Source organism: Physeter macrocephalus, chromosome 21, assembly GCF_002837175.3.
Source record: "Physeter macrocephalus isolate SW-GA chromosome 21, ASM283717v5, whole genome shotgun sequence".
Classification (NCBI taxonomy): Eukaryota; Metazoa; Chordata; class Mammalia; order Artiodactyla; family Physeteridae; genus Physeter; species Physeter macrocephalus.
This window is the reverse complement of record NC_041234.1, coordinates 45,380,865-45,393,168: the sequence shown is the minus strand read 5'-3', so window position 1 is coordinate 45,393,168 and position 12,304 is coordinate 45,380,865. Positions and strand designations below refer to the sequence as shown.

At 41.3% G+C, this 12,304-nt stretch overlaps 1 protein-coding gene across 8 annotated transcripts in view; it reads left to right on the top strand.

The window, feature by feature from the left end:
- The window catches only part of OPHN1 (oligophrenin 1), a 671,055-nt gene extending 658,973 nt beyond the window's left edge, over positions 1 to 12,082 (top strand). For 7 of the 8 annotated variants that reach the window (XM_028482255.2, XM_028482256.2, XM_028482254.2 and 4 more), the window contains 4 exons: positions 2,265 to 2,430; positions 3,516 to 3,566; positions 7,333 to 7,374; positions 8,583 to 12,082. In XM_028482255.2, the coding sequence (XP_028338056.1) occupies positions 2,265 to 2,430; positions 3,516 to 3,566; positions 7,333 to 7,366 (251 nt within the window). In that variant the 3' untranslated portion in view covers positions 7,367 to 7,374; positions 8,583 to 12,082. The remainder of the gene's footprint in view (positions 1 to 2,264; positions 2,431 to 3,515; positions 3,567 to 7,332; positions 7,375 to 8,582) is intronic. The other variant, XM_028482257.2, reaches the window with a different exon arrangement.
- Positions 12,083 to 12,304: the final 222 nt, after the last annotated feature.

The window sequence follows — 12,304 nt, the reverse complement described above, 5'->3', positions numbered from 1 at the left end:
TTGAGAAGAAAGTGTAATCTGCTGTTTTTGGATGGAATGTCCTATAGATATCCTTTAAATCTGTCTGGTCTGTTGTGTCATTCAAAGCTTCTGTTTCCTTATTTTTTTTCCTTTTGGTTGATATGTCCATTGGTGTAACTGAGGTGTTAAAGTCCCCCACTATTATTGTGTTACTGTCGATTTCCTCTTTTATAGCTGTTAGCCACTGCCTTATGTATCGAGGTGCTCCTATGTTGGGTGCATATATATTTATAATTGTTATATCTTCTTCTTGGATTAATCCCTTGATCATTATGTAGTGTCCTTCCTTGTCTCTTGTAACATTCTTTATTTTAAAGTCTATTTTATCTGATATGAGTATAGCTACTCCAGCTTTCTTTTGATTTCCATTTGCATGGAATATCTTTTTCCATCCCCTCACTTTCAGTCTGTGTGTGTCCCTAGGTCTGAAGTGGGTCTCTTGTAGACAGCATATATACGGGTCTTGTTGTGCTGTCCATTTAGCCAATCTATGTCTTTTGGTTGGAGCATTTAATCCATTCACATTGAAGGTAATTATCAATATGTATGTTCCTATGACCATTTTCTTAATTGTTTTGGGTTTGTTTTGTAGATTCTTTTCTTCTCTTGTGTTTCCCACTTAGAGAAATTCCTTTAGCATTTGTTGTAGAGCTGGTTTGGTGGTGCTGAATTCTCTTAGCTTTTGCTTGTCTGTAAAGCTTTTGATTTCTCCATTGAATCTGAATGAGATCCTTGCCGGGTAGAGTAATCTTGGTTGTAGGTTCTTCCCTTTCATCACTTTAAGTATATCATGCCACTCCCTTCTGGCTTGTAGAGTTTCTGCTGAGAAATCAGCTGTTAACCTTATGGCAGTTCCCTTGTATGTTATTTTTCATTTTTCTCTTGCTGCTTTCAGTAATTTTTCTTTGTCTTTAATTTTTGCCAATTTGATTACTGTGTCTTGGTGTGTTTCTCCTTGGGTTTATCCTGTATGGGACTCACTGTACTTCCTGGACTTGAGTGGCTATTTCCTTTCCCATGTTAGGGAAGTTTTCGACTCTTCAAATATTTTCTCTGGTCCTTTCTCTCTCTCTTCTGCTTCTGGAACCCCTATAGTGCGAATGTTGTTTCATTTAATGTTGTCCCAGAGGTCTCATAGGGTGTCTTCATTTCTTTTCATTCTTTTTTCTTTAATCTGTTCTGCAGCAGTGAATCCCTCCATTCTATCTTCCAGGTCACTCATCCGTTCTTCTGCCTCAGTTATTCTGGTATTGATTCCTTCTAGTGTAGTTTTCATTTCAGTTATTGTATTGTTCATCTCTGTTTGTTTGTTCTTTAATTCTTCTAAGTCTTTGTTAAAAATTTCTTGCACCTTCTCTATCTTTGCCTCCATTCTTTTTTGGAGGTCCTGGATCATCTTCACTATCATTATTCTGAATTCTTTTTCTGGAAGGTTGCCTATCTCCACTTCATTTAGTTGTTTTTCTGGGGTTTTATCTTTTTCCTTCATCTGGTATATAGCCCTCTGCCTTTTCATCTTGTCTATCTTTCTGTTAATGTGGTTTTTGTTCCACAGGCTGCAGGACTGTAGATCTTCTTGCTTCTGCTGTCTGCCTTGTGGTGGATGAGACTCTGTTCCAGAATTCTTGATGGCTATCTAGTTAGAATAAGCCAAGTGTACAGTGCCACCAGCAATGTGTGCATGCATATGTTTCACCATATTCCTGCCAGAATCATTTTATTAAAAATTATGTGTATTTATTTTGTAGTGAGTGACCTGGAAACTAGAGACATAGCGGCAGAAAGGTGAGTTAGGAGACTGCCACAATAGTCAAGGCTTAAGTGAAAATAGACTCATTTTTGGTGACAATGAATGTAACAAATTTATCATCAAACATTGACTAAGCACCTGCTATGTGTCAGTCACAGTACTAAACATATTACTACCTAAGTAAATCCTCTTAATGTCTCTGTAAGATAATATATTATTAGTCTTGATTATATGGTTGAGGAAACTGAGACTGAGCAAATTGATGTGACATATCCTAGGTCACACAAATATGAAGCTCCAGAGCTGAGGTTCAGACATAGACTTTGTGAAGGGACAGCTGCTGGAGAATATTTTTTTTAATCCAGAGTTGTTAGTTACCAAAAAGAAATGGGGACCAAGAGAGGTGGCCATGATAACTGCAATATTGGGTACCTGCTGAGGAGTAGTGTTCCATTTGGCTCACTGTCCAAGTTCTTGTTGTTCTCTTTTCCAGGAGACTCTGACAGTTTCAGTATAGTGCGGCCTCCAGGAGAAAAGCCAACCATCATCCGACCCCCAGTGAGGCCTCCAGATCCTCCCTGCCGGGCAACTCCTACCCAGAAACCAGAACCAAAGCCAGATATAGTGACTGGCAATGCAGGGGAAATCCCATCGTCTGTGTAAGTAGGGTTGTTTTTCAACCTTGACCTAAAGCCCACCTTAGACCACTAAGAATGCTTTCAGGATCACCATTATGGTTGTGAAGGGTGTACAATGCACAACTCCAGGGTATCATTCACTTCATAGCGTAGGGGACTGTTGCAGACCAGCTCTGTTTGGAGTGTTCTACTCAACACTTAAAGCCTGGAGATTCTTCCTAAAGCTGAGGTGTTTAAATCTTAGTACCCGATAGGAGACCCGTTTTTCTTAGTCGCCCTGATCTCTCTAGGGTGATAAGATTACCGTCTGCTTTCATGCTTCATGCCTCTGGAATTTTTTTTTTCTTCTTACTACTACTGTTTTTAAAAGTAATTTAATGAACAGATTTGGTCATTTTACGTGTGCTTTGAGGCTTTTTTTTTTAAAGAGAGGGTATGATTTTTAAAATCTTCCAAAATGACTCAGATTCTCCAGAGAGCCTCTTACAGGGTATTAGCAGAGCTAATATCCAACAGGCCTTCCTGAGTCTGGCCTGTAAGCCAAGGAATCAGGGATAGAGCAGCTAAGGTGGGGCCACAGCAACTCTCAGGGACCAGCTTTTCTTGGCCACAAAACTAGCCTGGCCGGCCTCTCCTCAGCCAGTGCCTGGGACCCCTCTCAGTATCCTGCATCCTAGTGTTCCTTTTTCTTGTGTCTCTTGTTTTCCATAATTGTAAAATTGAGGAAATAAGAAAAATAGAGCCTCTACCATTTGGACTAATTAGCTAAAGTGTATTTACAAAATGCCAAACATTATACTTTGAAACCAAGAACTTGTTTCACTTATTTCTCCCAAGAGTAGTCTGAATGGGCAACATACTTAGACCATTCTGAACCAAGGGGGAGCAAAGGGTATCAGCCATAGCCTTGGGGGTGTCTATGGTCTCTGAGCCATTTCACATTCTGATACTTGGGTCTTTCCTCAGACCCAGATCCTTTGCAAGCTAAGGTAGAGCCTGGCATTGGTGGCCTATCTGGTTCATATTTTCTTTTCCTTTCCATTGGCCATTGGTTCCCACACATATTCCAGAGCAACTTATGGGACTTGGTTGGCTTCTCTTTGCAGGGTGGCTTCCAGGACCAGGTTCTTTGAAATAGCTTCCCGGAAAACAGGAAGGTAAGAGATGCAGGTGACAGAAATGAAACCAAATCACTTTTTAATAAATATATCATGAGCATGTCATTTGCTCTCTTAACATTCTAGTGTTCTGTTTCTCTGTAGCTCTGTCTCTTTCTCTCTGTCTGTGTTTGTTCCTTTCTCTCCCCCAACACTGTCTCTCTGTTTCCCTGTCTTTTACCCTGTGTCTCTGTCTTTGTTTCTATAACTGTGTGTCTCTCTGCCTTTGTCACCCTTGTCCATTTGTCTCTCGCACTGTTTCTTTCTCTGTCTCTGTAATTCTCAGTCTCTTTATGTCTCTCCTTGTGTTTTGCTACTTATATCTCTGTTTCTTTGTCTCTGTTTCCCTATCTCTTTGACTCTTTTTCTGTCTCCCTCCATGTGTCTCTTTCTTTGTCTATCTCTGTATCTGTTGTCTCTGCCTCTCTGACTCTGTCTTTCCACCTCTTTCTCTCTTTCTCCTCTCTCTCTCTCTCACACACACATAGAGTACTCACATGCCAAGTGGTATTGCAAAAACTTTATGCTCAATGTAGGTCTAATTTTTTTTGTTAGTTTACTTATTTAGACCCTATTATATTCTAAAAGGGCAGCTGATAGGAATATATAGAAAGCAATATTCTAACATAAACAGCCTTAGACTAAGCATAGCCCTCATTTCAGAGGTAAACATTAGACTTAGGTGGTTGTTTTCGAACTGTCTGAACATATAAATCACCTGGAAAATTTTGAGGGAAAATAAAATGAACACAGATTCCTGCCTTCTGCTCTAGACCCACTAAAACAGAATCTCCAGGAGTAGGGCCTGGGAGTCTGGGTTTTTAAAATTTCCTTCCTTTATTTCTTTCTTCTAGTTAATTTGTTTTTATAATTCCTCAAGTGCTGGTACAGGCTTTCCAAGGCCTATCATTTGGGACCCTTTAGACTAAAACGCCTGGAGAAATAATTGCTTAGCCTTCAGGCACTCTTCTGTGAGTTTATTCAATGTTGCTTATCAAAGAGTTCAAAATTGTGCTTCCTGATGGGTGGCAGGAGTGTAACTCTTCCAGGTATTCAGTTAAAAGCAGAACAATGTGCCTTTACCAGCACTGGAGCTGGGATAGGTTTGACATCATCTAGTTAAAACTGTGGGACCCGACTCACCAGGACATGATTCTGAACAGCAGGTCACCCTAGTTCTGCTTGGCAGTCAGCCACAGGGAACTCTAGACTAGGCCAAATTCTCCTTAGACAATAATTTACCATTTATTCTACCATAACAAATGAAAGTGAGGTCAAAGCCCCAGATTTCTCTTACTGATAGAATGAAGATAAAGTTTTCACCTAGGACATTTTTAAAGCAGGCTTAATCAGATAGGCTTGAGGGGAAAAAAGAAAAACAGAAAGAGAGAGAATACTTTATATTCTTAATAAAGTATCTGCCTATGAGCAGGACTACTTCCTACTTCCTGGTGGTCCTTCCAACCTCCCTAGGATAAGCCATATGAGAAATAAATACCAGGGAAATAGAATGAAGCAAACTAGAATTAACAGAATGAACTGGGCATATCTAAAGGAAAGCTTTTTAGAGGAAGTGATATCTGAGATGGGGCTTGAAAGATGGGTAGAATACACTGAAAATGTGAGGGATTGATCTGTAGCTTTGGACAGGGAACCAAGGCATTGAGAGGGATACGTACTAGGCATGAACAAAGTCCAACAGAATCTTTAAGGCAGCCTGACTTTTAATAGTGAAACTATAGCCAACCTGGTGTTGAAAGTGTGGAAAGATTGGTAACCACTGCCTGGGCTTTGTCATTTAGTGCTCAGGGAAGTCTTGGACCAACTGTAACATAGGGCACTGTGGTCAAAGCAGGCACTTCAGGCTGGAGAACGACCTGACCAATCCTATGTCCAGTCCTCTGGAATCTAAATTTAATCCTGTTCCTTATCCCCAGATTCCATCTTGGCAGGATTGTGGGTAAGACCAAGGTGGGTACACCAGTCCTCCAATATGTAATAAACCACCTTCCTAGGTACCCACAGGTTCCTCCCACTCAGCATCCACATAAGGAAAGCACCCCTTCTGTCTAGGCCCCAATTTTGTAACCACCACTTGCATCAGTGCACCTACATGCTGGCTACTGGTCAAGATTCTTAGACTAGCCACAGTCAATCCCATCTCATCTCTAATGAAAATGATCTGTTTAACCTTTTCTCTGCCCCTTTTTGCTTCCAGTTTGTACACCTGACTCTATGTAACCTGACATTTGAATGACCTCACTTCTCATTCATGTCCCTTCTACAGTACAACAATTAAAAAAATTAAAAACTCAAAAGAAAATGAGAAGTGGCTCATCAAGAAGAGAAGGGAGGGGAAGACATTTCAGTAAGGCAGAATAGCTTATGCAAGGCAGGTTCACAAAGTGATTAGTGTTCCACTTTGGCTAGAATGTGGGGGTGAGAAGAAGGAAGCTTAGCTAGAGTTGAGGCCAAGAAGATGGATTGGGGCCAAACTGTAATGGCCTTATATGACATACTAAGGAGTTTGGTCTTTATTCTGTAGTCCATGGTGTGTCATGGAAAACTTTTCAGCATGACAATGCATATTCTAAGCTGCCTGAGTTATTTTAAAAAACACACACACATTCTGCTGGTAATGAGGAAGATAGTTGGGAGAGTAAAACCTGGAGGCAGGGAGACCAGTTAGGAGGCTAATCATCCTGGCAAGAGTTGATGAGGTCCTGATGTATGGCATTGTCAATAGGAATGGAATGAAAGGACAGATTTGAGGTAGACTCAGTAAGACCTTGCTGACTTTTCAAACGTGGAGCATTGGAGAAAGATTAAGAGAGAAAAAAAGTCTAACTTGGGCAGTTAGGTAGATGGTAGCAATAATTAATCATGGAGGAACAGGTTTTGTGGGAAAGTTTCTCTGCTCAATTTTGGACACAGTGTGTATGAAGACACTGTGGGACAGTGTCTGTGGGACATCCAGATAGAGATGTCCAGTGGGTAACTGCAACTTAGACTAGTAATTGGGGCTGGATCTACATTGGTTTAGAGGTAGAACTGTTAAGTACAGCCACTGTACAAATTTATAGGAGCATTCACATATACTACAATGTGAATAGTAACCTTTGGGGGGGTCTCAGTATTTGATGGGGATTGAAATCATGGATGGGAATAAGATCACTCAGGGAGTAGGTATAAATAGACTTAAGAGAGAAGAGACAAACAATTGTTCAGGATACAGCCTTGGGACAAGCTGTTGTCTGGGATTTTCTGGCCAAATTATATGGAGCTTGATTCTCCAGGATTGTCTCTTGCCTCCAACCATCCCAAGACAAGGCTACTTTAGGACCGATCTAAGCACATCAGGAGGCTGGTTTGGTCTTCAAGGCAAAGAAAGATTCATGTTTCACAAGGCACTTGCCTTTCCTCTTTGCCCTTTTCCCATCGGAGATAATCACAGAATGTAGTCTTTGGTCTTGGGCCAATTTCTCTGGTCTTCCCTTGCCTCCCATAGTATGGCACTCGAAGGATTGTGCTGGCACCTGAAAGATGTCTTTGTGTCTGGGATACTGGGCTCTCTAAATCTGGCAGAGAGGTAGCCCAACCTATAAGCATGGAGTGAGATGTTTTGAAACATCTGGATGGAATCACTTCCTCATTTTTCAAATGTCCTAATTGCCACCATCCTGGAAGGGTCACCCATCCACTTGCTTTCCTTTCCAGTTCTGATTTCTAGAGTCTTAGTGAAATGTCTTTCCTCCTTTACCCACAGTTCTCAAGGCAGACTTCCTGGAGATGAGAGTTGAGGCCTCAGGTATGTAGTATCCATCCCTGATTACAAAACCTTGTTACACATATACCTTCTTTATGAGATCTGAGTTTTTGAGGACTGGAGCCATGTAGGTCCAGAGGGTGGGAATTCACCTCCATGCCTCAGTTCACTACCCTGTAATTACATGACCCTTAAACTTACTGCCTTTTAATTCTGAGGTTCTCTGTGTTTTTAAGTTTCCTTTCTTTCTTGCTCAGCCAAACTACAGTATAGTTTTACAAATTGCCTTTGAATCAAGGTCATTAGGAATCCTAAATTGTGACATTTTGAGCAATTACATTTCCTTCTCTGGGCCTCAGTTTCCCAATATGTAAGATGAAATGTATGGAACCTTTTAACTCCGACATCCTTTGGGTCTATAAGAATATCAGTAACCTCTCATTTGATATTATAGCAGGTCCCAAGAGTCTACCTTAGTATTTGTAGGGGAACTTCATTCCTTCAGATCAAATCACAATTTCAGTCTTACCCCTTGAACCTTCATCCTTAGTTCTTTATATTTGTCTAATGCAAAGCATTTTCATGCCCATTGTACCATTTAGTCCATATCAAATGCCAGAAATAGGGAAGTTAATATGTATTTTCACTCAACAAATAAAGGAACTGAGGTTCAGAGGGGATAAGTAACTTACTAAGATCACCAGAACCATGGAGATCATGGAAATTTCTTTCTCTACTAGGAGTTCTGATTGACAATCAGATTGCTGGCATGACATGAACCAATACACACATAAATCAGATCCAGGTATCTGGAGCAGAGCTTTCCATGTACTCCTCAGCCTTCCTTTTCTTCATATCACTGCCAGCCCTCAGAGGTCTATGGGTAGATAAGTGTTTTCTTATCAGCTCTCATGAAGGTGAAGTCCCAGTAAAAGGAAGTTTGGAGTTATTGTAGGACCATAAAGGCAGTGGCCATTCAGCAAGGTGGGTAATCTCAGAGGTATCAGGCAACTGTATCTCCTGTAGACTTTTTGGGGATTAGAGTTCAGGCTTAAGGCACACAGTTTCCAGCCCTGATTTTAGCACCGTATTAGGACAGTTTCATGGGATCTGAGTTATAAGGGCCTTTTTCTACCCAGCCGCTATTGCTCAGAAGATTAGCTACCTACCAAGAGAGGGCCTACTGCTCAGTGGCTGTTAAGTGTTTAACCAGTCCTAGCTAATTCCTTACTCTCTTCTTTCCCTTTCAGGTTTTAAAAGCCTTGGCCTCAGGGGACCCTTTGCAGGTTCTAGAAGAGTCTTCTTCAAACCCTTGTGTGCTGAAGAGCAGATCTTTCCTGGCCCTGCACCTTCAGGCTCTGGAATGCTATAAAATAAGGGACACACGTCCTAGACACAAGTTTATTTCTCCTTTGTATTCTATCTTCATTCCCTCAGAAGGTCTATCTTGAGCTCCTATAAGACTGTGAATGGCTGAACTCCCTCAAGCCAGACTGCAGAAACCAAGCTATCCACCGATCTGAGTCGAAGAGAGGAGCTCAGTTTTCAACTCTTCTCTGAAGTTCCTGCCTCCTCAAAAGGCCATCTAGCTCTGAAAGATTTGGGGCTAAAGATTGATCTCAGAAGTCTTACCCTGAACCAGAAGTTACTTGAGTTGGGGCTATTGCTTACCTTGGAAGTAGGGGAGTAGGAATGTTTGCTGAACTTTCGAGAATCTTAATATGTCTCTTATTGAGGATATGGACCCTGGTGCCAGTTTGGAGCTTTGGCTCTGTAATATATTGCCAAGAATGTTTCTGCTCTTATGGGACCAGACAGAATGAGTGATGCCCCCACAATCCCTCCAAGTGGACTCAGGAAGGTGGCCTTCCTGCTTTTGCATACAGCCGCTTAGGACAAATCTACAAAGCATGTTTTACATGTCAAAGCCTAGGTCTGTTTGAATTATTCTTCCTCCTGTTTTCTCCTGACAGCTTCCTTTCCAAGCAATCAAGAAAGAAACAAAAGCTGAAGACAGTTCTTTTCAAAAGGGCAGACTGTTTGTTCTGCAGGAGTTCCATTTTTGGGTCAAATGCTGGGGAGAATTGTTAAGATGGATTGAGGCCAGGCAGTTGTCACTGTTGCTTCATGTCTGCCTTCTGCAGATAAGCTGTTTTATCACCTGAAAGAAACAGTTCTTAACCCAATATCTATGGATTCAGGAACTTCATAAAGCCTCTGAAATGGTATGCCTTTTCAATGTGCCTTTTCTGAGGAGATGGTCCATAACATTCTAGTGAATTTCAAATTGGGCCTGTGACACAATAAAGGTTAAGAACCACAGCCTTTGAGATAAAAGACTCTTTTTATGACCTATAAAATATTTGATTAGAAAGCCCTTTCAGAATTATTTAGTCTAGCTCCTTAGTTTACCGTTGGGGAAACTGAGGCAGAGCAAGTTAGCAGCCATGTGTAAACAAGATACCACATCCCTGGGCACCTACACAAGGTTCTTTCCATTACACCATGCGTATCTAGCAAGGGGCCTTATGATTGGTCGCTTTAATGGCCATCATTTAGAGGATCTGGCTTTTACCCTCTTTCTTGAGCCACACATATTTGCCACCAAATGGGACTTCCAGACATAAGCTCCTGGTCTTCCTCATTTGCTATTTCAATCATTGGAAAGTAATTAAAACACAGTTAGTGTAGTGAGTCAGAAGTCTGACGAGTAGACATTTCTGATTCCTGTTTGTTGAAGAGAAGCTGCTGGAGAAAGTGTCATCGCTTGTTTCCACACAGGTGCCTTGGCTTTAGGGTGGGCTTTAAGATAGCCTGTCTTTAGGGTCTGTGTAATTATAATGTGGTCCAGTGTGAAAGAAAAGACTTTCCTATTGGACTCTTCTAGCCAGGCCCCACTAGTGCACTGACTATAGTACTGAGAAAGAAGCATAGACATGGGGAGAGGGGAGGCGAGAGAGAGGGTAAGGGAGAGGGAGATGAGAAAGAGAATGTACCCATGCCCAAACCAACTCTGAGGTGCCTTTGGAACAGTGTTACTGAAAGGCAATAGCTACTTTCAAGATTGAACTCTAAATATGGCTTATTGATGAGTTAGTAACATGTAAGCTAAACACACTGAGAGCCTTTGTGGAAGTAATTCAGTAGCAATTTGATGACATTCTTAATGACGATGTACCCAGGTGGCCATATTGAACTCTCAGCTCTACCCAGTCTCAAAGGCCAAGTTGCTAAGAAACCAGGATAAAGTAAGCCAAGTGGGCACCATTCTACCTGCTGCTCACCCTCAAAGGGAATCTCTATGAGGCCTACTGGCCTCACTCAGGAAGTAACTCATTGAGCCGCAGTCTCAGAGCTGTGGCCTCTCTGCTCTGTCCCATTAGATGACTAACTAAACAAAGCAGGTGTGCAGATTTTAGCCACAGAAGCAGTGGCCAATGGGGCCTCAGTGCCTTTGAAGATATTAGAGACATGATTTCACTCTGGTTTCCTTGGGGGGAAATTCCACAGTCACTACTACAAATATTGAGAGATTATTGAGAACCAGAGAAAGCCACCACAATTACAGTAGAATATGTGTCCCAGAAATGTGGCTGTGAGATTGCTATGTGTTTCCTGGGACACAGTTCAAGAGCCTGGCCTAAAGAGTTGGGATCACCAGTCTGACTGGAAGCCAAGGAGCAGTGCTTGGCTGGCTCTACCCCTGCCCTGGGCTATACCCAAAGAATGAACCTCAGCACCTACCCTTTTGTTCTCTTATTTAAAGAGCAAAAGCTTCTATGGAATGAGACTGGCTTGGCCTAGGCTTGATGGATGGATAGTCAGTCATTCAGAAGAGGCTATGGGAAGGGGGTGATAATTGAAGCATGTCAATTGTAGGAAATTATCTGCATGCCTCGGCCAGCAGGTAGGAGAAACTGGCAATGGATGAACTGTAAATGTTGAGCTGACAGTGATAACATTTATTAAGCACCTACTAAGTGCTAGATGCTTCATATACATTATATCATTTAGTCCCTACAATAATCATGCAAGTGGATGCTATCCTCCTCATTTTACAGATAAAGGATTTATGACCCAGCAGGCTAAAATTAACTGGCTCAAGGTCACACAGAAAGTGAATAACAGAATTGTTATTCTAATCCAGCTCTCTCTGACTCTGCACCCCGTGTTGTTTTCCCTTTGCCATATAAAGGCCATATTACTGGAGCTGGCCTACTTAAAAAAATATTAAAAGGCAAGTATTTGAGGGGAAGGAGGGGATGAAGGGCCAGTTTACAGGGGAATAAAAACTGGGCTGAAAGAGATTTCTGAGTTATGTTTTTTCCTCACCTTCAGAATTCCCATTTGATAATGTCTTAAAACGGATCATTTACTTTTACCTTGTGACATGAAGGATTTATTTTTTAGTTGGTAGTTGTCAAATCCTTGGCTTAGCTGTTTTTCAAAGAAAAAAAGGTCCTTGTATATGTCTGTTACTTCACCAAGGTTCTAGCATGTGCAGTTTCACCCCAAGAGACTGGCAACATCCACACATGGTTTGAGAAATAGAAATGGTCTTGGTGCTTCTGCAGGACTTGATGCCTTGGGATCAAATCCCTATTAAGGGTTTTCTGTGGTGATAGCAAAAGTTAAGAGATGATTTAGAATAATAAATATTATTGAAGTTTTTGTTTAAAAAAGATGGAGTGTGTTGCCCAGCCACTGAGGGGCAAAACTCAGCATCCAAATTGAGTAATAAAGTGGTGTCATGTGGAGTATTTCTAAAATAAGTTACAATTGTGGGAAAGAATCCTTCCCTTTTCAAGAAGTTCCTTAATTCTGTAATAGCTAGAACAAATAAAGTAATAGAAGTATTTCTGTGACTAGAAAAAATTGCTTTTGAGAGAATGTAGATCAATGATACTATTTTTAATGTGGCTACAGACAAATGGCCTTGACACATTACAAGCCCAGAAAAAGCTTCAGAAGC